Genomic DNA, 23781 nt, shown 5'->3' on the forward strand with positions numbered 1-23781 from the left:
TCCAATAATCAAGCACAACCATTAAATCGGCATCCTAGCCGTTGTTTGCCCAACTTCGCCGAACGACCGACTACCGACGACCAACAGACGACCCCGCGCCTGGCGTTTGCTTCGACTGAGCAACCCAGAAGGCAAAATGTCAGGCCCCGTCGCAGATGTTCCGGCCGGTGGACAACAGGACCTCTTGCGGAGGGCGACACAAGCCATGATGTCGAGGTATGTTGGTTCTTGTTCTCTCCAAGATGCCCACCCCGCATCCCATCCATCATCCGCATTTCACATTAGGCCCCCAGCACATGGAGTTCTTCCGCACTACTTCTGCCACTTTTGTTTTGAAATGCCTGGTTACTGCCTGGTTATTTATTGCCTTGCTTTTCTCCATACCACTTATACAGATTTGACCGCCCTGCGGCCGAGCATCAACTCCCTCCATCTTATCCCCGGTGGCGGCGGTCCAAGTGGGCTCGGAGCGCATCAGCATCACGGGTCCTTCTGTCCGGGTTCCCGGTCTTCCGACAGCTCAGTGGCAAGGGAGATTGATACCTATTTGGCCGTGCTGTTGTTCATGCGTGCGCTTTGATTACCCCTGGCTCCAAGCAGGCTGTTCCCTCTCATATCTCGGGCATTCTACCCGGCATGAGACATGGCCGAATCCACATTTGCGGCCCATGACTTTTGAGGGCGGCCAGTGCCGTCATCAGCCGGGGAAGAGGAAGGTTTTGTCACCATGCCGGACGGCTGCGGCAATGCTACCTCTATTGGGCTCTCTGGCCCGGGTTCTTCGAGCACACCATGGGTGCATCAACATGCAAATATCCCGCACTTACAGAGAGATACCTTGCCATACCTTTGTTGATTTGCACATGCAAACTCCGGGGTTGCACCGGTCTTTTGCTGCGGCGTTTTCTGCGGTGCGCCAAGGGGGTGCAGGCTTATCACTCTCTCATCCCGAGCCTTGGGATTGAGTGTCTGACTCGCTGAGTGAGCGAGCTGCTGTCCTTTTCCTGCCCTCTCAAGGCACCCCTCCCCTCATCAGACAAGGCTTGTAGAACAGCCGGTGTCATCTCCCCCCCCCACTACGAATCGCAGACCCTCAAAAACCACATGGCAAGCATCAAGGGTGCATGCTGCGCCGGACCCAAGCACCAAGGAAAGCGCTCTCGGCCAGAAGGGGTTTTATTTTATTTTTTTTACTCCCCCTGTCCCTCCCGGCCTGCAGACGACTTTTACACACTTCACCCACAAAGTTGCCTGCACGCACGCCTTGCACCAAGAGTGCCCCTCCCACCGCCCCGTCTTTTCCCCTCTGCCGAGTGAGACCCTTTTCCTGGGGCCGATCTCGTCCTAGCAGAGATTTCCACTTTTCCCCTGTCCCTCCTCTCGTCATAGACGTATTATCTGCCCCTCTTCCCCGAGACAACCTTGACAACCTTGCCAACCTTGCCCACCCTTGCCCAATCCCAAACCATTGTCATGAGTTAGCGATCTATCTCCACGGTTGCAACCGTCTCTTGTCTACTTTCCTCTCGTCTTCCCGCTCGTTCCCCACCCCCGTTCCGCCGCTTCCCTGCTTCTCCCGACCCGCCACGAAAAATCACTCACAAAGGTCGCCATGGACCCTGTTAACCCACGTAGCAGAACTGCCGCGGCCGAAGATGATGGCTTGGATCAGATCGGCGTCGACTCCCCGCGGTCCGGCGTCGCAACTCCCCAGCCAGATCTCCATGACAGACGGCTGCCGGGGATCATGAGCTACTTTAACCAGGTTCGTGCAAGCTCTCTTCAGCGATTGTGGTCTGGTTCTTTCAGGACGAGCGGGCAATCCACAACAACCACCTCGAAGCCAGCAACGCCAAGTCCCGAGGAACAGTTGCAAGCTGCAACACTGGCAGAGCTGCCATCCACTCCCCTTGGTCCGGATTCCCTTACGCCTCCGTCAGCTGAGGACCCTCCACTCCTACCGCACGAGATGCCGGGACCTCCCGTCGGGGCAGCGCTTGGGGGGGATGCGCAGCAGCTCTCATATCCCACACCGCCAGCTTCGCAACCCTCCTCGCAACCCTCCTCGCTGCGCAACTTCCCCGTGGACTCGTCTAGCCAAAAGCCTGCGGAGGGGACTCCTCCGGTCTCACGAACCGCGAGCTTGCGGCATGCGAGTATGTCGGGTCTTGTGAGAGGCAAAGCGAGGACCTCGTCTCTGCTGGCACCCCTGACGACCATGGTCTCCGAATCGAGCGTATCCGCCCCTCACTTTTCGAATCCTACGGGACGCTCCTCCACTGTTCCTAGCTCTTCTCCGAGCCGCGTACAGCCCCGTGCCAGCGATGGAGGTCTTTCTTACGAGTCAACCTCATTGTTGTATCTCAAGCAGACACTAACAAACAGTAAGAGCGGTACATCGACCCCGAGGCGCGCTCTCTCGTCGGCTTACCCTGCCCACGGCGAAGGGCATGAGGACACGAGGCAAAAGAATGGCGATAGGATTGACCGAACCGCGACAAGCACCCCTACACCGCCGGGAGCACAGGCACCAGCGGCCAAAGGCAAACTCACCATTAAAATTACCGAGGCTAGGGGCCTAAGGAAGTGTCAAGATCCCTACGTCGTTGTGGTCTTTCAGCGCAGCGAACTCATCTCCTCTGGACCCCGCCCGGCCGAAGACGACGAGGAAGCGGCCATCGCCGCTGTCTCCATGGGCGCCATGCCGATGAAGCGGCAGGGAAGCGATTCTGGCAGGGCCATGGCCATCCCGATGCGAAGCAGGCAGAGTAGTAACACCAGCATTACCGACTTCGACACCTTCCGTAATCGCAGCACGCGCCGTTCGTTTACCAGCCCGAAATGGGACGCCGAAGCGATCTTGTAGGTCTCGCGCGTTTTGCGACAAACCTCGTTGTAGCATGGCTAACGTACGTACCTACAGTGATGTTGTCGCCGCGGACAAACTCGTCGACATCTCCGTCTACGGCCGCGGCCAATCCGGAGAGGAGTTTCTCGGCCACGTCGACTTCCAAGCGGTGACTACGGAGAGAGAGGCTCCGGTCAGAGGCTGGTTCTCTCTGAGGGGCCACGCGGATACCATGGCCGAGAATGCGCCAACGGGCGAGATTTTTGTCGAATCCTTCTTCCAGCGGGCCGAGCAGAAGCACTTCGGACCAGGTGATTTCCAGATCCTCCGGCTCATCGGCAAGGGGACCTTCGGCCAAGTATACCAAGTCCGGAAGAAGGATACCAAGCGCATTTACGCCATGAAAGTCCTGTCGAAAAAGGTTATTGTTCAAAAGAAGGAGGTGGCGCATACCGTCGGCGAGCGCAACATTCTGGTGCGGACCGCCACCGCTGATTCTCCGTTTATCGTCGGCCTGAAGTTCTCATTCCAAACCCCGTCCGATCTCTACCTTGTCACAGACTACATGTCTGGTGGAGAGCTCTTCTGGCATCTGCAGAAGGACGGCAAGTTCGAGGAAAAGCGGGCCAAGTTCTACATTGCCGAGCTCATTCTCGCCATCCAGCACCTGCATCAAAACGACATCGTCTACCGCGACCTAAAACCGGAGAACATCCTTCTGGATGCCAACGGCCATATTGCGCTCTGCGACTTTGGTCTTTCCAAGGCGAACCTGACCAAAAACGACACCACCAACACTTTCTGTGGCACGACCGAGTACCTCGCCCCCGAGGTGCTTCTAGACGAGACTGGTTACACCAAAATGGTGGATTTCTGGTCTCTGGGCGTTCTTGTGTTCGAAATGTGCTGCGGTTGGAGCCCGTTCTATGCCGAAGACACGCAGCAAATGTACAAGAACATCGCCTTCGGCAAGGTCAGGTTCCCCCGCGACACTCTATCCCTAGAGGGGCGGAATTTTGTCAAGGGATTACTTAACAGGAATCCGAAGCATCGGCTCGGCGCCACAAACGACGCAGAAGAGCTCAAGGAACACGCCTTCTTCGCCGATGTCGATTGGGATGCGCTTTCCAAAAAGCTCATCACGCCGCCCTTCAAGCCCCAGCTGAAGAGCGACACCGATGTTTCGTACTTCGATCCAGAGTTTACCAACGCCCTCAACACCAACGGGTCCCTCAACGAGCGCGCTGCGGCCCTGGCCAAGGGATATGCGACTTCCACACCGCTCTCACCTTCGGTGCAGGCCAACTTCCAAGGCTTCACTTTCGTCGATGAGAGTGCCCTTGATGACCATATGAAAGATCGGTACGGCAAGTACGAAGACGAGGAGATGGACGACGCCGACCGCAAGAGGGACGATGACTGGGACGATGTCAACGATGCCGACGTTCGGAGTCCCAACCGGATGAGCGGGATCGTCCGGGGCAACAACAATGACGAGCAAATGTTTGGCGCGTCAGGCTTCGACATGTGATGCCTCTGACGGGCCCTTCTACTATTTTACCCAGTATCTGTCTGCGAGGACCGCTTTCCTACGGCCCGGACTGTTCTTGTTATATTCTTTTCTTATTCCCCTTGTCTATGTCTGGTCGGCTGGTACAGAAAAAAAAACACAATCATAAGAAAAGAGAGAAACTCACTGCTGATGACTTCAACGAACAACCCATAGCATGTTGCATTTCAGGGAAGGGGGTGGAAGGGGGGCTTCATCTGGCATCGGGGTGTTTGGTTGGCTGGAACGCGCACACTTGGAAGGGCGTTTGGGCGAAGGAGTCGGCTGCCGGATTGTTGACTTTTGACATCATTGCAAAGAATGATGAGTTACCGACACTGCGGTGCCTCGGGAAGGCTGTTATCACATCACGCGAATGACTGAGACTTGTCTGCTTGACGGAGACGCTGAGGTTCTGCAGGGCGTTGTGCTGCTTGTTGTCCAACGCAGGAGGTCTTCCGGATCCAGTTACTGGGTGAAGAGGCCTTGTGTTTGCAACAACTACATTTATGTCGTCTTCGTTGGGTTGGCGGCGCGGTTGAGGGGAGATGCTCTGCTGAGACCATGTTGGCCTTTACATGTAGTTATTACTTGTTTAGCCAATGATGGGAGCATGAGCTATATAATGCCTAATTCGGTGATGGAAGAGGTATCTGGTAGCTTGTTGTGTTTCGGTGTTACATTCTTCCACCGCTGCATCGGTTTATGACGAGATCCATATGGACTCAAATAATAGTAATAGAGCAATATCCCTCCAGCTTCTTCATAATGGGCACCGGGGTCGGCGGCAAGTATTCTCAGCAACACCTGAAGAGTGTTAGACACTACCCGCACACATGGATAACAATTGACGAGGCAAACCCGGCGTGCCGAGGCCCAGCGCAACCCGCTTCAAGAAGCTCCGATCGACGTTCGCTATCCCCAGCGTGGGTACTTCAGAGAACACTGAGATCGAAAACATCTGGGTTCGCAAGGTTCCCCCCTACCCCGCTCCCTAGATCCCCCTAGATGGTGCTGTCTTCTGTCTACGACTATCCGCGGTACTCGATCGCACTCGCACTCGGTAGGTTACTTCAGGGCCCATGTATCTCGATCATTCCTGAGCAAACATGCCAGCTTCGTCCTTGAGCACATATCACGGTCGTGCTTCGACCTTTACGGGTTAAGATGAGCCAATAATTATTGAGAGGAGAGCATCGACAGCGCGCATGTGTGTATACACGCCCAAGGGTGCTGGGCGCGATATTGTAACAAGGCTAAAGAACAATGTACATGGTATTCCCCGCCATAGGAATGGCTTCTCGTTTTTGGAGAAGCCCTCAATCACCAGCCTCTTCCTGTCTCTCACCGGGCATTACAAGGAAATCAGTCCCTTTTTTGTCCTGTCCTGCCCTCGAACTGTGCTGTCTTGATAACAGAGCAACAGTCCTTCCACCACAACCCCACCTCTACCTCTTCATACCGACCCCGAGTCCTATCTACCCTTCATGACCGAGAAAGATTTTGGTTTAGTGGTGAGCCTCCTCCTCCTCCTCCTCGACGAGCCAGTCCTCGATGACGGCGGCGGGCTGGTTGGCGGCGGCGCCCTCCTGCCCCTCGACCTCGACCGCCATGCTCTCGTACTCCTTCAGGCTCGACGCCAGGTCGGCCTCCTCGGGCGACTTGGGCGACTTGGGCAGGCTGAAGGTGGCCACCTGGCCGACCGAGTCGGTCTCCTTGATGGGCGTCGGCTTGTACGCCTTGAGCTCCTTGAGGTACAGCTCCTGGACGAAGTCGGCTGTGCGCGGGGGTGTTAGTAGGTTGGGGAATTGGGGGTGGAGGGGAGATGGTGAAAATATGGTGGGGGTTGGAGGTGGGCGCCGTATCGCGCGGGTGGCGGGGGTTGGGGTGTTGGATTGGCAGTTTTAGGAGGTGCTCGTGTATTTTCGCTGGCTGGAAATGATGTGTCGGTGGTGTTGCTGAAAGATTTGCCGTGCAATTGGTGTCGTCGATAGCCAACAACCCCTCGTTGCCAGTTCCCACCGCCGTTACCGGGCCTTCCGCGTGACCGACGCTCCAACCTCCAATCATTGATCCTTCAAGCTGTTGTTGCACGTACCTCTCCGCGAGACGGTCGGGGCCATGAATGTCCTCATCGGGACGGCATTGCGAGTGGCGATGCGGGAGACGGCCGCAACGGCCTTGCGAGCGCTCTGTGATGGAATGACGGTTAGCGATTCGCCTCGTCAATGGTGTTGTCATGCATGCGTCAATGCGTCGTTGACGGATAGATGTCGCGCAAAAGTTGACAACCGATTGATGCGAGACTAGAACGTACCGAAGCCCTGGAGATCATCTTGATTTCGATATGCGGTGTCGCAATTGAACACGCCTAAATCGGGAGGGGAAGATGAGTGGCAGTCGGCTGCTGCTGAGATGGGCAAGGTGGAGGTCCGTCGCTGAGAGGTTTTCAAAACGCCCCGGTTCAACGTCGTGCAGACCTCATCCACTTGGAAAGCGGGAATCTGGTGGTCCGTGCGTTGGTCGGGGTATCGGGAGGGACCGGTTGGCCAATCACGTGACTCAATCGCACCCCGTTCAGCAATGCAGGCCTGGAAAGGCTTTCTGTTTAGTCTACTTGCATTCATTGCTCTGCGTAATGTGATGAGCCGTGGAATGTATTTGGACTTAAAAGGGTTTCCGATTTTTTTCTCTTTCCAAAATGTAGTACTGCTCCTCCTGCCCTCCCGGCCACCGATCCACTTCAAATTATATACACAGTAAAAGCACGAGGCAGCTGTTCCTTCCCTGGGTTGGGTTTCCTCTCCAAGACCTAATAATGACTCGAGGGGAACTGAAACTTGAAACATTACGCAGCAAAACTACGGTAAGCAGCAGGTTACAGTACCTAAGGTAAGGTATCTTGGTAAACTTTGCTATTATTCGCTACCTGATCCCACGGTATCAACCATGCAATTGCTTTCCTTTTAACAATACTCCATTAGTGTAACTAAAAACTTGTAAGAAAACAAAATAGCCCGCCGTAGCGAACTTCGCTTATCATTATTCTTTCGCTCTTCAAGCGTGTGTTTGCTCGTTCATCTCCCGGTTCTCCTCCTTATCAACGGCAGGGCCTACATGGCCCAAAAATCGATAAACCTTGTAGGCCAAGTAGCCGCAGTAGACGACACCAGCAATCGTGCCATACGCTATGATGGGGCCGTTATCCTCTCTCGCTAGCCTTAGGCCGAGCCCGCCATTGATCACGCCCAGCGCCATCAGGATGCGGCCCCACCAGATGTGCACGTAACTGATCACACCTCGGTGGTGCGCCTTGACATAATGTAGATGGTGCAAGATGCCGAAGATGGGCTGGATGCCCAACAGGCTGACGACGACAGTTCCGAAGATGAGATGCGGCTCGTTCCAAAGCTAGATAGATCTCTGTCAGTGGAAGTGCTCGGTAGAAGCCGGGGCGCAAAGTTACTCACCATGCCAAATCTCTCGCCCGTAACGAAGCCCAGTGCAAAGCCCGCCCACATGAGACAGAAGGCGACGGCTTGCCAGGCGGCGTGAAACCACCACTTCCCAACCAGCGGCATGATCACGGAGCCGAGGGGGTAAAAAAGGACGAAGACAAGCGCCATGATGATGCCATGCGCCACCAGGATTGTCGGCTTCCTTATCGCGGCCTGGGTGATGCCACCGCTAGAGCCGCCACCACCAACCCCGGTGTCACCACCATCACCGCCGCCAGAGCCGGAGCCGGATCCATCACCATTCCCGTCACTGCTAGCTTGGACGAATGGGTTCGCGTCGGAGCTGACGGTTGCCGTGGTCAGGTCGATGTTGAACAGGGCACGGTCGTCGTGGTACGAAATGGTGGCGGCCTTGTCGGTTGAAGCCAGCGACGAGCCCGACTTCCAGGCGCTGATCCACGCCGCGCTGGTGCTCTGGAGCGACATCTCCCCACCGGTCCAGGACTGGCAGTTGGAGCACGCCACGTTGGCCGTCATGGTCGAACCATCATCGCTGACTCCGCTGCCGGCGAGGAGCGTCAGTTTGGCGGCGGTGCTGCTCGTGTCCAGCTTGGGCTCAGAGTGGCCCGTACCGAGTCGGGGCGACAAGGTCACGTTGCCATTCCCGTCCTGGTACATCAGGAAGATGCTGGAGTCCGTCATCCCTGTGCCGGTGCCCAATGCCGCCCATTGGAGCGATGTCGGGGCCTTAATCTGGAAGTAGATGTTTCCGGATCCAGCATCTGCTGAGGAAGTGGGGACGGCAACGCTGTAGCAGAGCCCTCCGGCTCCCGAAGGGCAGAACTGTGCGGGATCAGCGACCGCGAAGTCGGCTCCTGGATAGCAATGAAGGTTAGTCAATGCTCTGCTATTTTTGACTTGGCCGACGAGACTCACCCAAAAGGGAGACGGCTGACAAGAGCCAACCAAAGCTTCTCATTGTGTGTCGAGTGTGAAAGTAGGTACTGTATCTTCAAAGTTGCACAATGTTATCTATGGAGGGCTCGGGGATTGACCCGAGGATATAGGGCGACAATTTGCTGTTCCGAGGCCAAAAAACCGCGTCACGCCCTTCTGTTTGAGAATGCGCCGCGTCTCGGACTCAATTGGGGAGGAGGGGATGTTGAACGAATTGACACAGTACTTGGCTGCCTGAAAGAGAAGGATGGGGCGTCCAGGGCCAAATGCGTCGGATCGAGTTCGATATCACAAAGAATGGGGAAGGACCGGGGGACGAAGATGGGGGGGAGGGAAGCACAACGGTTTATAATACTGACTCGGACGGTCGAGTGTAGTCTCAGGCAAACGGACATGATGGGAACTTCCGTGCGGTCGCCTACATGGAAGTACCGAACTCCCGTGCAGACAAGGAAGAGGCTGAAGAACCTTGGTGCCGATGTGTGGGGGATCTTGGCAGGGCGGAAGGACTACGCGATGTTATCATTGCGGCTGTTTTGATACGATGATTCTGTATATTCGCCGATAACAAGGTATGTGTTCCGGCGCAGACCGGCGGTTACTGGCGTCCGGGACCAACATCCATGATGAATCCAGAGGCACAGCCACGGGTCAACGTTGTTCGGGTTGTCACCCCTGTGGTTGAGATTTTGTGGGAATCATGCAGGAATTGACTGCCGCAGGAAGCGCACGAAAGGGATCGACGCCGGGACTCGAGCGAAGACAGAACGTGCCTGCCCCCAAATCGGTATCACGCACTCGGCTCGACTTTCTCGGTGTCGATCAATCCTCGAAGAGCAACGACCGTCGAGATGCGATATTGCAGCTTCCATTGTGGGTCGGTGGGAGAGACCAAGTCTGCTGGCACTAATCTAAACCAGGTCTGGTTTAGCGCAGCCGTGACTGCCGTACGCTTAAATTTCACCGAAAAGGCCCAGACCTCTCTCTGCCCCATCCTGCTTCCCGCATCTTTCGGTCGGAACAAACCGCAAACCCAAAACTTAGGCATCAGAAGTTGACAAAGAGCCAGGCAGGAAATCGGCGTGAAAGAATCCAAAAGTCAGCAAGCACCAGGCGACGACACGTTGGACAGCGCTGCATGGAACGCTAACCCACCCCAGGAACTTTTACAGATTGCAGAGTTCCTGTTAGTTGCAGTGCAGTCCCCTGGTTCCGGCGGCGGTTGCAGGTGGGCACCTCCAGAAAGCTCGATTGAAGATCATCTCTCGCCAAATGTACCCTGCAGAATCCCACACAGCCCAGGATGACGACAACAAACCTTGGCGTTCCAAAGAACGCACTCACACAGGACCTGCAAGTCCGTTTCATATGTGCAAACACACCCTAAGTCACACCGGGTCCAACAAGAAGTCAGCGATTTGTCAGTTAAAAGTCGCGCCTTGGCTTCTTGGCGTTGTGCCCACGCCCATCATCGGAAAGCGTGGGGAACCGCAACTCCCCAAAGCCCAAAGGGACGGTCCGACTTGGGTTGGAATGTCTCAACCAAACTCCCTGGCATAGGTGAGCCAATCGGGCCTGGGCTAAACGTCCCAACACCTCCCGCGGACTCCCTTCCGGTGCTGCGTGCTGCCCACAGACATGACCGGGATCAACCGTCAACCATCAGCCATCAGCCAGCACCACAACCATAAGACTTCGTCACTCTCGCCAGAAGCAGGCAAGCCGGCGGCCTCCAACTCCTCCAAGCCCTCTCCCCCCAGTAGGCAGCGCTCCCGACAGGGCTGCAGGGGCAGCGTGCGAGCCATCGGAACGCCCTCGTTTCATGAGCCGTCGGCGAGAAGGCAGCTTGGCTTCACCTTGGCTGCATCTTGGCTCGGCGGCTGAAAGGTTCGAGATCTCAGACCTCCCATGTTTTGACCTCCGATGACAAAGATCCCATCCCACCGTGTCATAAGCTAATTTTCCGGGGCTGCTGTGGCAGTGTGGCAGGGGCCACGCAGTCCCGGCCCACGACAGCTGTCGTGCAATGGCTTAGATGATGCGCTCATCCGGAGCGTGATGGAATCATTCGTGCGGGAGGCTACGCGTCATTTCTACGCCTCGGGAGCTATGGCGGTGGCGGTGATTGTTCGTCAACGTCACCAACTTCGCTCAGCTTAGTTCCTGCTGTTGATGGCGGAAGGGAAGCGAGCTCCCCGGTAAGAGGGCATTGCATGAAACATGGGTAGCGTGAAGATGGTAAACTATACAATATGGCCCTTTGCTGCAGGTGACCAACACGGCGTCTCTTATTCGTCCTAGTTACATATCTCCCTGTTCCACCAAAAAGAGGTCCTTCACTCTCCCGGCGCAAGAGTCTTTGCCGCCCGATCAGGACTGATACCCCATCTCTCCTCCCAATCCCGAAATTGCACAATACATTCTCCCGGCCAGGACCAGGTCGTCGGCGAATGCATTTCCCTGCGCATCAAGCCGGGGCGAGTGGATCAAAATATCCCGGGTTTCTTTCCTCCTGCCCAATGCGGTCTTCACCTCGCCGTTTGGCAAGACGCTCCCATGTTTAAACTTCGTATCATCGCTCTCACCGGACAGGGAAGTATGCAGAGCCCGATTGGGGCGCAACGGCGGCTAGGGGCGGTTAGTGTACCCCCCGGACCTACACAGTAGCATGCACCCCGGCTGGGGCCATGGGCTGCGAGAAAACAAACCTTGAGGAGGTATACAAGGTACATGTGTATGCCGGTAATCGTCGAGCGGGAAGAATCATTGGGCTCCCGTCAAACCGTCCTTGCATGAGGTGGGACCTACATCCTTGCCTAACCGGGGACCAGAGTCGGCATTTTCCAGTCTCGTTTCGAGGGCTCAACGCAGATGGGACTGCACCGCTGCGGCAGATGATGAGACGCAGAGTCAAAAGGACATCTCCCGCCATCCAACGACATCAGAAATCGGGACTGTGGGATCAGCGCATGATATCAGTGAGCTCTATGGTACCCAGTAGGACATCTGCCGCTCTATATCCAGAGCGAAGGACCGCAAGACAGTGATCGAAAGCGTGTGAAAAGGGCGGTCATCAGCAGCTGCAATATCCATTGCCCTCCAAAAAAGCCCGGCAGGTAGGCCATCAGTGATCAGCACCGAGGGCACGGATTCCCCGCCCTCCCTGCTGCCGCTCCCTTCTCCCGCCTGATCTCCAAGTGAACTTCCCCCAAGCAAACCAACCGGTCAACCCTCACCCATCTCCTGGTTCCACAGGTCGCAAGCTTCCAGCTCAGCAAGGTCACCCGCAACAAGGAATCAACTGCGTCAGCCGTGCTGCGCTTCACAAGCGGGGCGTCCAAGTCTAAGTTGAAAGTCTGAACCCATGGCTCTCCAGCAGGCTGCTCGATGCGACAAAGCTGAAGCCGCCGAACGGATCGTCCTTGGCGCTGCCGCTGCCGCCTTCGAAACCACCGCCAGCCGCGTCCGCAAAGCGGGTCACGACCGGGCTCAGGCAGAGCTCGGTGAACTCGGATGAGAAGTTCTCTGCCAGCTCCGGGTCCGTGATGAGCGGCTGGATGGGCGGCTCCAGCTCGCGCGTGGCGAGCCGCTTCCTATATACGACAGTGATCAGCAGCAATTTCATTTTCAGTTACGGTGTGCCGGGGAGGGGGATTCGCGAGCCGAGCAACGGTTTCGAAAGCACAGCAACCACCGGCACAGTTAAAGAAGAGCCATGCGAGCGCGAACTTAACATACCAGTCGATCTTGCGGAAAAAGCGATGCTTCTTGATGATGTCCAAGTCCTTGGGCATGTTGGAGCCGAGACGTTTGGCCGGGTCCTTGCGTAGCAGGCGCGTGAGCAGATCCTTCGCGTCGGCGCTGAGGAAGAAGGGCATGGCCAGCTTTTGGCGCAGAATGTTGTCCTGGATCTTGGCATGGTTCGGGCCACGGAAAGGGGGGTGTCCCGTCATGAGGTCAAATCCCAGCGCCCCAAGCGACCACCAGTCGACCGCCTTGCCGTACTTCTTGCCCTGGATCACCTCGGGCGCCATGTACTCGACAGTACCGAGCATCGAGTTACACGCATCGGAATCGACCGCAACCTTGGAGAGGCCGAAATCGGTTAGAAGCAGGTGGCCCTGGGCGTCGAGGAGGCAGTTCTCCGGCTTGAGATCACGGTACACCACACCCAAGTTAGCGTGCAGGTGGGTCAGCGCGAGGACCATTTCGGCCATGTAGAACGCGGCCGTCTCCTCGGAGAACATCCTCTCCATACTCAGGTGGGTGAAAAGCTCGCCACCCTGGCCGTACTCGAGAATCAGGTACAACTTCTCCTGGTCCTGGAAGGCGTAGTACAATTTGACAACGAAGGGGTGCCGATTGACGCTCTCCAGGATCTGGCGCTCGGTCTTGGTCTGCTCGACCAGCTTCTTGTGGACGACAAGCGAGGCCTTCTTGAACTGCTTTTGGGCATACAGCCGTCCAGTCTCGCGGTGCTTGACCAATAAAACGGTTCCGTAGGCTCCCTTCCCAAGGCACCGGAGATGCTCAAAGTCGTCCGCGGTCATCTTACGACGGGAGGGAACAGCGGCCTCAACGGTGCGGCCGTTGGCCTCGCTCACGAAGTCGTTCTCCAGTTCAATTTCGTACCGGCTGCTGTCCTGCGATGCGGTCTCGTCTTCGCTGTTGATGACGCTTTCGGTTCGGCTCTTGTAGCCGCTGTCTCGGCCACTGCTGTCGGTCGTAGCATCGCTGGTGTGAAGGGAGCGGAGGCTCTCGCTACAAGTCAGAGAGGTCGTGCGCGATGAGGCAGCTGTCGAGTTAGCTGCATTATTGGTCGAAATGTTGAGGCCACCGAGCTGCATCCGCAGCTTGCTGATGCCGCTCAGGCCGCCCTGAGGGACCACCGGCCGGACCACCGGGCTGCAATTGGCACTGACAACATCGTTGATGGCAGGGGGTTTCTTGGATCGCTTGGAACGGCCCTTGCCGCCAGCCTGAGGAGTAGGGCAGTAGTCCGAGTCCTCGTCGCCAGAGACGGCCGGAGTTCCGTTGAAGCCACGCACAGTATTGAGCGCGGGGGTGGCCTTGGAATTCATCGAGCCGCCTTGGTCCGCCGGCTGCTCGAAACGGTGATGGAGGTCAAAATTGGAAAATCAATCAAAATAAAACAAATCTCAGAATACGTGCGATTCCGGCAATCGGGTCGAGGCGTGAGGCGTGTGTGTGTGTGGTTTTCAGTTGGTTATTCAAGCCTTTCCTCGACGTCGTCCAGCGTCAGCTCGCTTTTCGGTATTCCGGCTCAGTCCTTTGTGGCTCGGGATCACACGCATCTGGTGTTTGAAAAAAGAAGTAGAATTGTCTTGCTTAGTCGCCTTGGTCTGCATTGAGTGAGGTCTGTTTTCGGGGGGTGCGCTTGGTGAACTGCGTGTTCTAGAATGTGTTCACTTGGGAAAGGGAGAAAGCGCAGTAAGTGGCGGGGTGCCATTATTTATTTCAGCGCCTTCACATGCGGGCGCTGGGGCCCAGCAAACAGGAAACCTAAAAAAAAATTGTGGTCATACCATTGGCTGTGCCACGCTCAGGCTCACTGGGCGCGGATCGATCTCAGCCCCAAATCGCCCTGTTTTGCGGCGCTGGAACTGGCCTCATGATCCCCGGACCGGGGCCTCCGGGGACTAGGTGACCCATCTCCCCACGAAACCCGCATTTATGATGGAAATCCCGGATAGGTGCTTCTTTTATCCAAATGGTCCCGTCGAGCCGTCCCAACTTGAGAGGTTTAGCTCCATGAAAGCGTGACCCAAATCGGATACATTTCTTGACCGTGTTTAGTTCGCTAGAGCATACAAAGTCCATTATTTCATGGTACGACACCCGAAGTTTGTTGCACAAAGCGATGTGGCAGAACAAGGCGACCAATAGAGGCAAACCAGCTCACACGCAACCACTTCGTTGCTGGGAATCTGTCCACGAAGCATCAAGCCATTGTTTGCGACATTGGGCAACATTCTGCCTTTGGATTTCTGTTACATACTAGAGACGGAAGTTGTCCCCCCGCTCATCGTTAACGGTCACCTCGGCTGGGACTCGTTTTCAGCACCAAATTGGGGAAACTTGACATCTGAATCAGGACTCCTGATCTTGGGTTAGGGTTAGACGCATAAAAAAACACCATTTCGCCGAGACTGACCAGCATGGAATCTGGAAAGTACATACTTGGTAAGACGATTTACATACTGTGCAATCCGACCGCTAGCGGCTGCCCCACTAGGCTGCAGTTCCAGAACGCGATCCGTCCGGGAGAGCTTTCCATGCCTGATACAGATGACTGCGACTTCGAGGAGGAAACAACTCCAGCACCAACACCGCGAAAATGATGCACCCATCGCGCAGAGCATACGTGGAAGAAGCTGAGCCCGAGGTAAGAGTGTCCGCAACGCTCGCCGTCTATACTGAATTTACAGCAAACTTGACAACTAACCTGCACTCTCCCGCCTAGGAACGAGGTGGCATCGACCTACACTCCATCCGTACGTATACCAGGTATTATCCGATGATCCGTCGATTTCCTAACATGCACCACGGCAGCTATCGACCGCGACTATGATATTCCAGGCGCCGGCGCCGGCATTGCACCAGAGAAAGCGTCAGCCCTTCTATCGCAGTTCGAGCGGAAACGGCTAGCCGCAACCATTGCCGTCCCCACCGACGATGGACGAGTACGATCGAAACTTCGGGAACTCGGAGAGCCAGTTACGCTCTTTGGCGAGGGCCCCGCGGATAGGCGCGATAGGTTACGAGAGCTCCTTACCGAGCAAGCACATGGGCAGCAGGCCGGCGGTCAGGAGGGCGTGGATGTGGAGATGCAGGATGCGGAGGAGGAGGAAGAGGAAGCTGAGGAGCAAGAGGAAGAATTCTACTCCAGAGGAACGGACGAGCTCCTACAGGCGCGAATGAACATTGCCCAGTACTCGATACCGCGAGCGAAACGGCGCATCGAATTCCAAAAGAAGGAGGCCACCATCCCGCTACGCACACACGTAAAATTCCGGAAGGAGGTCAAGGAGCGGCTGCAGACCTTTGAGCTACAGGGCAGTCAGACAGCAGGAGACCGCCATATTTCCATGACAAGGATATCGCCCAATGGCAAGATGGTGGCAACCGGGAACTGGGGCGGCCAGGTCAAACTTATCGACATCCCAACACTCGAGCACAAACGAACACTGAGAGGCCATACAAACAAGATTAGCGGCATATCATGGATGCCAGGGGCGACCCTGCCTGAGAGCAATGTCTCGGAAAACACAGTCAACCTGGCATCGGGAGGTGCAGAAGGACAAATTCACCTGTGGTCGCTAACACAAGACACGCCCCTATCGACACTATCCGGCCACTCTCAGCGGGTATGTCGGGTGGAGTTTCACCCCTCCGGGAAGTACTTGGCATCTGCGTCAGAGGACACGTCGTGGAGGCTATGGGACGTCGAAACAACCACAGAGCTTGTCCTGCAGGAAGGTCACTCCCGCGGCGTGTACGCCGTCAGCTTCAACACAGACGGGTCTCTTTTAGCCAGCGCGGGCCTGGACAGCATCGGGCGAATTTGGGACCTGCGCTCAGGCCGGACAGTCATGATCCTCGACGGCGGAAACGACGGCCACATCAAGCCCATCTATGGCCTCGACTGGAGCCCGGACGGCCACCGAGTGCTGACGGCGTCTGCCGACGGGTGGATCAAGTGCTGGGATGTCAGGAAGGTGCAACGGTCGGGGGGCATCGGCGCGCACACGAGCGCCGTGTCCGACGTCAGGTGGTTCAAGGGCCTCGACGACCCCGTGGAGGGCATTCACCCGGGCGAAGATGAGAAGGGCATGCAAATTCCCAAAAAGTCGGGCACCTTCTTGGTCTCGGCAGGGTTCGACCATAAGGTCAATGTCTTCTCAGCCGATGACTGGGCTCTAGCCCAATCCCTCACAGGCCATACGGGCCCCGTGGCCAGTGTCGATGTGAGCAGGGACGGGAGATGGATTGTTAGTGGTGGGCATGATCGGACGGTCAAGCTATGGGGGAGGAACGACTCGGCTGGCATGTTTGGGGACGATTAGTCTGGGAGGAGTTCCGGGGTTGCGTATGTATGACTTCTTAGAAAAGGGGTGGTGAGCCAAAATGATGCAAGATACCCGAAGTCAAGCTTCTAATCTGGACATACTGTGTGCGCAATTCCGCCCTTTGTTCTATCCTTTGTTTGGCCTTTGTTCCAGAGCGTGAAAGCCCCTGAGTGTGCTATTGGGACAGTGCCGAGGCCAATGGATTGGGGATGCCGCGCGCACGGCCCCCCACGGCCCAAAACGCCCCACGACCTCGATAAACGGTCGCGGCTTCGGGATACTTTATCGCGACCCTTGCCCCTTGCGAAGTTGAAGAAAGAAGCATCTCTCCATCTCGACAAACAACCGTCAACTTCACCGTCGACAAACAACACCATCAATGCGACTCATCTAATCAAGCGCTCTCTAGAAAGAGGCACAAGGAGGACCCCCGACAACGATAACTGCGCACCTGCACTGCGACTGCACCGCAGAAACAAGAAAGATGTCGAGCGTTGACAGATACCGTCCCGTGAGGGAAGGTTACCAGCCGCCGTCGCTCCCACCGAAACCGATGCCTGCCGCAATTGATCGTTTATCGAAGTCGCCCTCGAGGAGACGCGACGTTCCCCCCGCCGTTCCCTCACCACCGACCCATTCATCGAGAACATCCCCACCCCGGCCACACTCTCGCAGGAGCGCACCCTCGCCTGCGCAGTCGAGTCCACCCAGAGCTCCGCAGCCGAGGCCGAATCAATGGTTCTTCACCGCGGATGAAGTGGCCAGCACCCCTAGCGTCGCTGAGGGCCTGCCGCTGGCGGAGGACAGACTCCGGAGGGCGAAGGGCGTCAACTTCATCTACCAGGCCGGGATTCTCCTCGAGCTGCCGCAAATCACATTATGGGTTGCCGGCGTGTTTTTTCACCGGTTTTACATGCGTTACAGCATGATGGAGGAGAGAGGAGGCATCCACCACTATGTAGGGATCTCTACTCGTGCTGAACAAAGAACCGTGCTCATCAATCCTGCAGAACATCGCGGCCACTTCGCTCTTCCTCGCCAACAAGACAGAAGAGAACTGCCGTAAAACCAAAGATCTCATCATTGCCGTCGCCAAGGTCGCACAAAAAAACACCAAGCTGATCATCGACGAGCAGAGCAAAGAGTACTGGAAGTGGCGTGACAGCATCTTGGCTTACGAGGAACTGATGCTCGAAACGCTAACCTTCGACCTCATGGTGGACAACCCGTACCTGCGGCTTCACGACTACATGAGCCAGTTGGAGTTGCTTCACAACAAACCAATGCGCGACTCGGCCTGGGCCTTCTGCAACGACTCGTGCCTGACGGTGCTGCCACTGCTGCTCAGCGCGCGCGACGTGGCGATTGCCGCCATCTTTTTCGCCTCGGCAGTGACGCGCGAAAAGATCGACGACGTGAACGGCGAGCCGTGGTGGCGGTGCTTAAAGGGTAGCGAAACGCACACTGTGAAGGCCGTTGAGCTCATGACGGAGTTTTATAAGGAGAACCCGCTGCGCAAACAGGACTCTAAGGTACCCGGTTCGCCCGAGTTCAACCTCGAGAGCACCCGTCGCCGCGGCGAGCTCAGCCTCAGCCAGATGGACCTCGACTCGAGCCAGTACGGCACCCCGACGCCCTTGGGTACCGATCGCGGCGGCACGCAGAGTCCCCGCCCCCCAATCGCGCGCCTAAATGGCAAGCCGGAGCGGGAGAGTAACGACAGCAAGGAGGTCGCGATCAAGAAGGAGTACCCGTCGGACTCGTCGGCTACTAAGATGGGAGACGAGCTGCGGGCCCCGGCAGTTGTGGAGCCCGCGTCCCAAGCGAGCAATAGGGGCGATTCGGATGCCGCACTTAAGGCGGCGGCGAACGACCTGGATACTCACGAGAGCTCCAGCGCCACGCTGAACGGAAGTACCCTCGGCGGCGGGGGGTTGATCTCGCCCCGAATCAAGAGACGGAGTGAAGACCCGGAGGGGTGGGAGGAGCGGGAGTCTAAGAGACGCAAACTGGATGACGAGGATGAGGGTGAGATCAAGGGGTCATGATCTTTCCGGCTTTTGGCGGCGACCATTTTGAGTCGATTTGCTGCTGTCGTGTTTTGCTTCTTCATTCTTGTTTCGGGAATGGGTTTAGGGAAGGCGTCACGGCTAAGGGGACATAGCTGGGCGGTTGGACTGACTTATGACTCCCTTTCGCGGATCCCCCCCCTTTTTTTGCCTTTCCTCAGGGCTACCTTCACGGGGAGGGCTTCGTTTAGCGAATACCTCGTTTTGTACATTTACATGATTTCTCTTCACTTACGTCGTTTAGATGAGCCGGCCCGCTGCCGCGTGCGGTGTTGTGTTTGGTATAGCAGGAGTGGCCGCGGGGGCATTAGCTTTAGTAGTAGCTAGAGGAACAAAGAACAAACAAATTCCACGCATGCCACGCTCGATATCTACATGATATATAATTCACCCCCCCCAGCAACCACCCTCGTCACCCCCGTACATTTACCCCGTCCCACCACCACCCCTCCTCAACCCCCTCCTCTCCTCCAAAAAATCCACCAAATCCAGCATATTCCCGCACGCCATCAACCCCGCCCTCTCCCCGCGCGTCAGAAGCGCGCGCTTGTCGGCCCCCATCCCCGGCCCGCACATCTCGCTGAGATGGTGCTGCACCAGCTTGAAGGGGAGCGGCGCCCGCGCCGTGTTGGTGAGGAAGGTCTCGACCGCCGACCACGGGCAGGCGTCGTGGCCTGCGTAGAGGGCCGGGTTGGCGAGCAGGGCGCGGGCGGACATTAGGCCGGCTAGTTTGGGGAGGGGGGTGAGGGTGCGGATGTCGGGGGGGTTGGGGGGTTTGGAGGTGGTGGTGGTACTGACGGTGGTGCTGGTGGTGCTGGTGAAGGTGGGGGTGGGGGTGAGTAAGGGGGTGGTGAAGGGGAGGGTGCCGAGGGCGAAGACGTCGCCTGATAGGAGGATGGGCACGCGGTCGCCGAAGGTGGAGGTTAGGATTTCGAGCGCTTCGAGGTTGATGGGCGTGCTGGAGGGGGTGGACCGCGTGCGTGGGTGGATGGTCAGCCAGTCGATGTGCCGGTCTTGGTCGGGGCCGAGGACGGTGGTGATGAAATCCATTGTTTTTCTAGAGGGAAGGGGGTTGTTAGTTGGGGAAGGGAGGTCATCTTTCGGTGTGGGGGGGCGTACCGGAGGTCCTTGTGTACTCTGATCTTGACGCTCACACTCCGCCCCTTCGGGTTGTCAATGTCCTTCTCCTTGTCGACACCCCAGCCATCTCGGCGGAGCTGTTCCCGGGTCTCGACGACCATGTCCCGTACCAGTTCCCGCTTCTCCATCAGAGCTGCCCCGAGAGTCTCGGAACAGGCCCATGACTGAGGGCAGCCGCAGTTCAGGTCCACGCCGCTACAGAATGGTGCCACGAGAGATGAGGCTCTGGCGAGTTCTTGTGGCACGTTGGCGCCAAATTGGACTATTGTTGGGGGTTGGGGGCCGTTGGTGGATATTGTGAAGTCTAGAGAGTCAACAATAGTCCGTCTCAGGTCTGGCAGCATGGACTTACCGCTATCTCTGGCAAAGTGGTTCCTGTTAAACTCCTTGGCCAGTATCATGGGTGTCCAGCATAGGTCTGTGCCATAAGCATAAACCGTTTGACGAAAGGCCAGCTGGGAGTCGTCAGATTAGGTCCATGGGCAGGAAAGGGGTTGAACGCCAGCCACGTGCCTTGCTATAGCGCACCATAGGCGCCGATGTGTATAAGAGCCTCTTTTCTTTTTTGGCAATATCGAAGAGCTTCAGGGGGCTGGTGATAGTTGGTGAGACTTCATTAAGATAGGAGAAAAATGGGAGAAACAAGAGAAACTCGACGGAGGGGATATGATCGAGGAACAGAGGGGTCCTTACTGGATGAAATCCAATCCTAGTATTTCGGCCATGTTCGTAAGACTGAGATATATCTAAAGCTATCGAAAATATTCAAGAACGTGATGGTTTTCCTGCTGTTGGATGGTACATAAGTGGTTAAGAATAAATGGTCAGATCCTTGAAGGGGTGTTGTGTTGTTGCTCACCTCGCTGAGTGTAATTATCACACCTTGTGTATTTAATCCAAGAAAATAGGCCGAGCTCATTCGTATCCTAACATCAGATGTACGCTTCTATCAACGTTCTCTTTCAAGTCAGTCATGGAAGTCTCCTTCAGTGAAAGTGTGGGGCACGCGCGTATTTACAAAATTTGGAGTCATTCACTCAAGCACCACCCGATTTCGGTCTTCATCTCCAACTCCAAGCTTGCAAGTCAACCTTCCTTTACCACAAAAACAACCAAACCATTTTGCAGTCGGTAAGGTTGAAAAAGTGAGAAAAATATGTCAGACGACAGAAACCCCGTCATTGGCCTGCTGGGCGGTGGTCAACTCGGGCGCATGCTGTGTGAGGCGGCCAATCCACTCGGCATCGACATCGCCATTCTCGACGAAGAGAACTCCCCCGCCAAGCAGGCGCACAATACCAACCGCCATGTCACCGGCTCGTTTAAGGACGCCGCTCGTATTCGGGAGCTGGCTGCTCAATCTGACTTTTTGTCGGTCGAGATTGAACATGTCGAGACCGAAGTGCTCGAAGATATCGAGAAGAACGGCGTCGGGGTGAAGCGGGCCGACGGTACCACCAAAATTCACAAGCCCCCCGTCCACCCGTCATGGAAAACGATCCGTCTCATCCAAGACAAGTACCTCCAGAAGGAGCACTTCCGTACGAGCGGCAAGGGCATCCCTATCGCCGAACAGGTGGCAATCGAGTCTGGGCCAGCCGCTCTCGACTCGCTCAAGAACGCCGCCAACAAGTTTGGCCTCTCTTTCATGCTTAAGGCACGGAAGGGCAGCTACGACGGGAGGGGCAACTTCAAGGTCGGCAGTGTGAAGGACTTTGAAGCTGCAATCAAGGCACTTGGGGGGTTGAGCCTGTACGCCGAGAAATGGGTCCCCTTTGTCAAGGAGTTGGCCGTCATGGTCATCAGGACGGAGGACGACAACGGCACGCTCAGGAGCTGTGTCGCGTACCCCGCTGTCGAGACAATCCACGAGGACAGCATCTGCACCAAGGTCTTTATGCCGCCGAGGGACGTCTCGGATGCTGTCTGTGAGGCTGCCAGGAAGTTGGCAACAGAGGTGATCAGCACTCTCTGGGGCCGCGGTGTCTTTGCCGTGGAAATGTTTGTTCTCGAAGATGGTATGGAAATCCACCCCTCTCGGTGGACGCTTTCCACTAACACTCATAGGCTCCCTGATGGTTAACGAGGTTGCCCCTCGTCCTCACAACTCGGGCCATTACACCATCGAAGCAGTACCCCAAATGTCGCAGTACAAGGCGCAAATACATGCCGTCCTTGACCTCCCCGTACCAAAGAATCTAACACCCAGGGTTTCCTCCTCCATCATGCTCAACATTCTCGGCGGCGCCACTCCCTCGGCCCATCTCCCGCTCGCCGAGATGGCCCGAAAGACCTTCGACGACGATATGGACATCCACCTCCACCTCTACAACAAAGCCTCCAAACCCGGCCGTAAGATCGGCCACATCACCCTCACCAGCACCACGCTCTCCATCCACGACCTCGAAACCAAAGCAAAACCCCTAATCGACCTCGTCAACTTGATCCGCCACGACCGCCTCACCGCGTCTGCCGAAACCCTCCGACCCGCAACCACCACCACCACGCAACCCACCCCATCAACCGCCCCCACCCCCACCTCAGAACACCCCCTCGTCCTCATCACCATGGGCTCGGACTCGGACCTACCCGTGCTGAGCGCCGGGCTGGCAATCCTACGCGAGTTCGGGGTGCCGTACGCGGTGGACATCACGTCGGCGCACCGCACGGCGCGGTACATGATGGCGGTGGCCGAGGGGGCGGCGGCGCGCGGGGTGCGGGTCGTGATCGCGGCGGCGGGCGGCGCGGCCCACCTGCCCGGCATGCTCGCGTCCGAGACGCCGCTGCCGGTGATCGGGGTTCCCGTGAAGGCGACGCATCTGGATGGGGTGGATAGTTTGTTGAGTATCGTGCAGATGCCGGTTAGTTGGTTTTTCGTTTTATCTGTGTTTCCTTCCCCTTTCCGACACCCTGCCCCCGTTTCCGTTTTTGTTTTTTTCCCCTTTGTGTAGAAAGGGGACCGTCGCTGTTGTGAGTGAGTGATTCATAGCTGACCAAATTGGGATTCAAACAGAGGGGCGTGCCGACTGCTACCGTCGGGATCAACAACTCGACTAATGCCGCGCTGCTGGCCATAAGGATCCTTGGGTCGTTTATGCCCGAGTACCAGGAGAAGATGAAACGCTACCAGGCCGACATGGAGGAGCAGGTCATTGCAAAGGGGACTAAGCTGAGGGAGGTTGGGGATGTCGAGTACCTTGCTGCGAAGGGTAAATAAGTTGGGTTTACTCACAGGTGGGGGAAAAAAGGGAAAAGGTTGGGGCATAAAAATGGACGAGTGGGTGGGTTTGTCGATTTAGATCACGCCGAGGCCCCGAATGAATATGAATGAAGACTCGTAAGCTCCGAAGGGATGTGTAGCGGATCTCGCTCACTGTGTTCTGAAAAGAAATTATACCGATCAATATGCCTCTCATAATCACTCCCCACAACAACTGAGAGAAAAGAAGGAAAACATAAGTGCCTAGTAACAGATGCGACAAGCGGCGTAAAAGAAGTAGGCAATGCAAGCTTTGCAAGCTTCTTTCTTTCAAACCATCCCATACAGCATTTACATCCCCTATTTCAGGGTTTTCTGTGTGTTTCAAGATCAAAATAAAATTCAGACTATCGCTTATACCGACACTTAGAGAACAAGTGATACTATCAACCTCAGACGACCGCTGAATCT

The 23781-nt window shown here is 56.3% G+C and overlaps 8 protein-coding genes across 8 annotated transcripts; 4 read left to right on the forward strand and 4 right to left on the reverse strand.

The window, feature by feature from the left end:
* Positions 1–1612: 1612 nt before the first annotated feature.
* B0H64DRAFT_315371 (kinase-like domain-containing protein) lies at positions 1613–4379 on the forward strand (the record flags this gene model as incomplete). The annotated part of the gene is made up of 2 exons (XM_062800239.1): positions 1613–2862; positions 2924–4379. The coding sequence occupies 2 exons, from the start codon at positions 1613–1615 to the stop codon at positions 4377–4379; spliced, it is 2706 nt and encodes a 901-aa protein (XP_062664017.1).
* A 1526-nt stretch (positions 4380–5905) lies between these two features.
* B0H64DRAFT_369753 (ATP synthase complex subunit H-domain-containing protein) lies at positions 5906–6732 on the reverse strand (the record flags this gene model as incomplete). Its single annotated transcript, XM_062802054.1, has 3 exons — positions 5906–6174; positions 6496–6589; positions 6715–6732. The coding sequence occupies 3 exons, from the start codon at positions 6730–6732 to the stop codon at positions 5906–5908; spliced, it is 381 nt and encodes a 126-aa protein (XP_062664018.1).
* Positions 6733–7350: 618 nt separating this feature from the next.
* B0H64DRAFT_17036 (uncharacterized protein) lies at positions 7351–8971 on the reverse strand. Its single transcript, XM_062798754.1, has 3 exons — positions 8792–8971; positions 7868–8730; positions 7351–7808 (listed from the first exon to the last, which is right to left on the reverse strand). Exons 1-3 carry the CDS (start codon positions 8832–8834, stop codon positions 7455–7457), a joined length of 1260 nt encoding a protein of 419 aa, XP_062664019.1. The 5' UTR covers positions 8835–8971; the 3' UTR covers positions 7351–7454.
* Positions 8972–11758: 2787 nt separating this feature from the next.
* Positions 11759–14241, reverse strand: B0H64DRAFT_381053 (kinase-like domain-containing protein). Its single transcript, XM_062802777.1, has 2 exons — positions 12551–14241; positions 11759–12405 (listed from the first exon to the last, which is right to left on the reverse strand). Exons 1-2 carry the CDS (start codon positions 13891–13893, stop codon positions 12156–12158), a joined length of 1593 nt encoding a protein of 530 aa, XP_062664020.1. The 5' UTR covers positions 13894–14241; the 3' UTR covers positions 11759–12155.
* A 514-nt stretch (positions 14242–14755) lies between these two features.
* On the forward strand, positions 14756–17010 carry B0H64DRAFT_381055 (WD40-repeat-containing domain protein). The gene is made up of 3 exons (XM_062802778.1): positions 14756–15218; positions 15297–15327; positions 15386–17010. Exons 1-3 carry the CDS (start codon positions 15171–15173, stop codon positions 16897–16899), a joined length of 1593 nt encoding a protein of 530 aa, XP_062664021.1. The 5' UTR covers positions 14756–15170; the 3' UTR covers positions 16900–17010.
* A 172-nt stretch (positions 17011–17182) lies between these two features.
* B0H64DRAFT_352101 (cyclin-like protein) lies at positions 17183–19327 on the forward strand. Its single transcript, XM_062801484.1, has 2 exons — positions 17183–17860; positions 17913–19327. Exons 1-2 carry the CDS (start codon positions 17387–17389, stop codon positions 18948–18950), a joined length of 1512 nt encoding a protein of 503 aa, XP_062664022.1. The 5' UTR covers positions 17183–17386; the 3' UTR covers positions 18951–19327.
* Positions 19322–21098, reverse strand: B0H64DRAFT_381059 (uncharacterized protein). Its single transcript, XM_062802779.1, has 6 exons — positions 20971–21098; positions 20805–20899; positions 20625–20703; positions 20464–20566; positions 20091–20415; positions 19322–20028 (listed from the first exon to the last, which is right to left on the reverse strand). Exons 2-6 carry the CDS (start codon positions 20834–20836, stop codon positions 19398–19400), a joined length of 1170 nt encoding a protein of 389 aa, XP_062664023.1. The 5' UTR covers positions 20837–20899; positions 20971–21098; the 3' UTR covers positions 19322–19397.
* On the forward strand, positions 21090–23559 carry B0H64DRAFT_17247 (uncharacterized protein). The gene is made up of 3 exons (XM_062798785.1): positions 21090–22129; positions 22179–22972; positions 23125–23559. The coding sequence occupies exons 1-3, from the start codon at positions 21268–21270 to the stop codon at positions 23326–23328; spliced, it is 1860 nt and encodes a 619-aa protein (XP_062664024.1). The 5' UTR covers positions 21090–21267; the 3' UTR covers positions 23329–23559.
* The last annotated feature ends 222 nt before the right edge of the window (positions 23560–23781 follow it).

Source organism: Chaetomium fimeti, assembly GCF_033439085.1.
Source record: "Chaetomium fimeti strain CBS 168.71 chromosome Unknown B0H64scaffold_1, whole genome shotgun sequence".
In the NCBI taxonomy this organism is placed as follows: domain Eukaryota; kingdom Fungi; phylum Ascomycota; class Sordariomycetes; order Sordariales; family Chaetomiaceae; genus Chaetomium; species Chaetomium fimeti.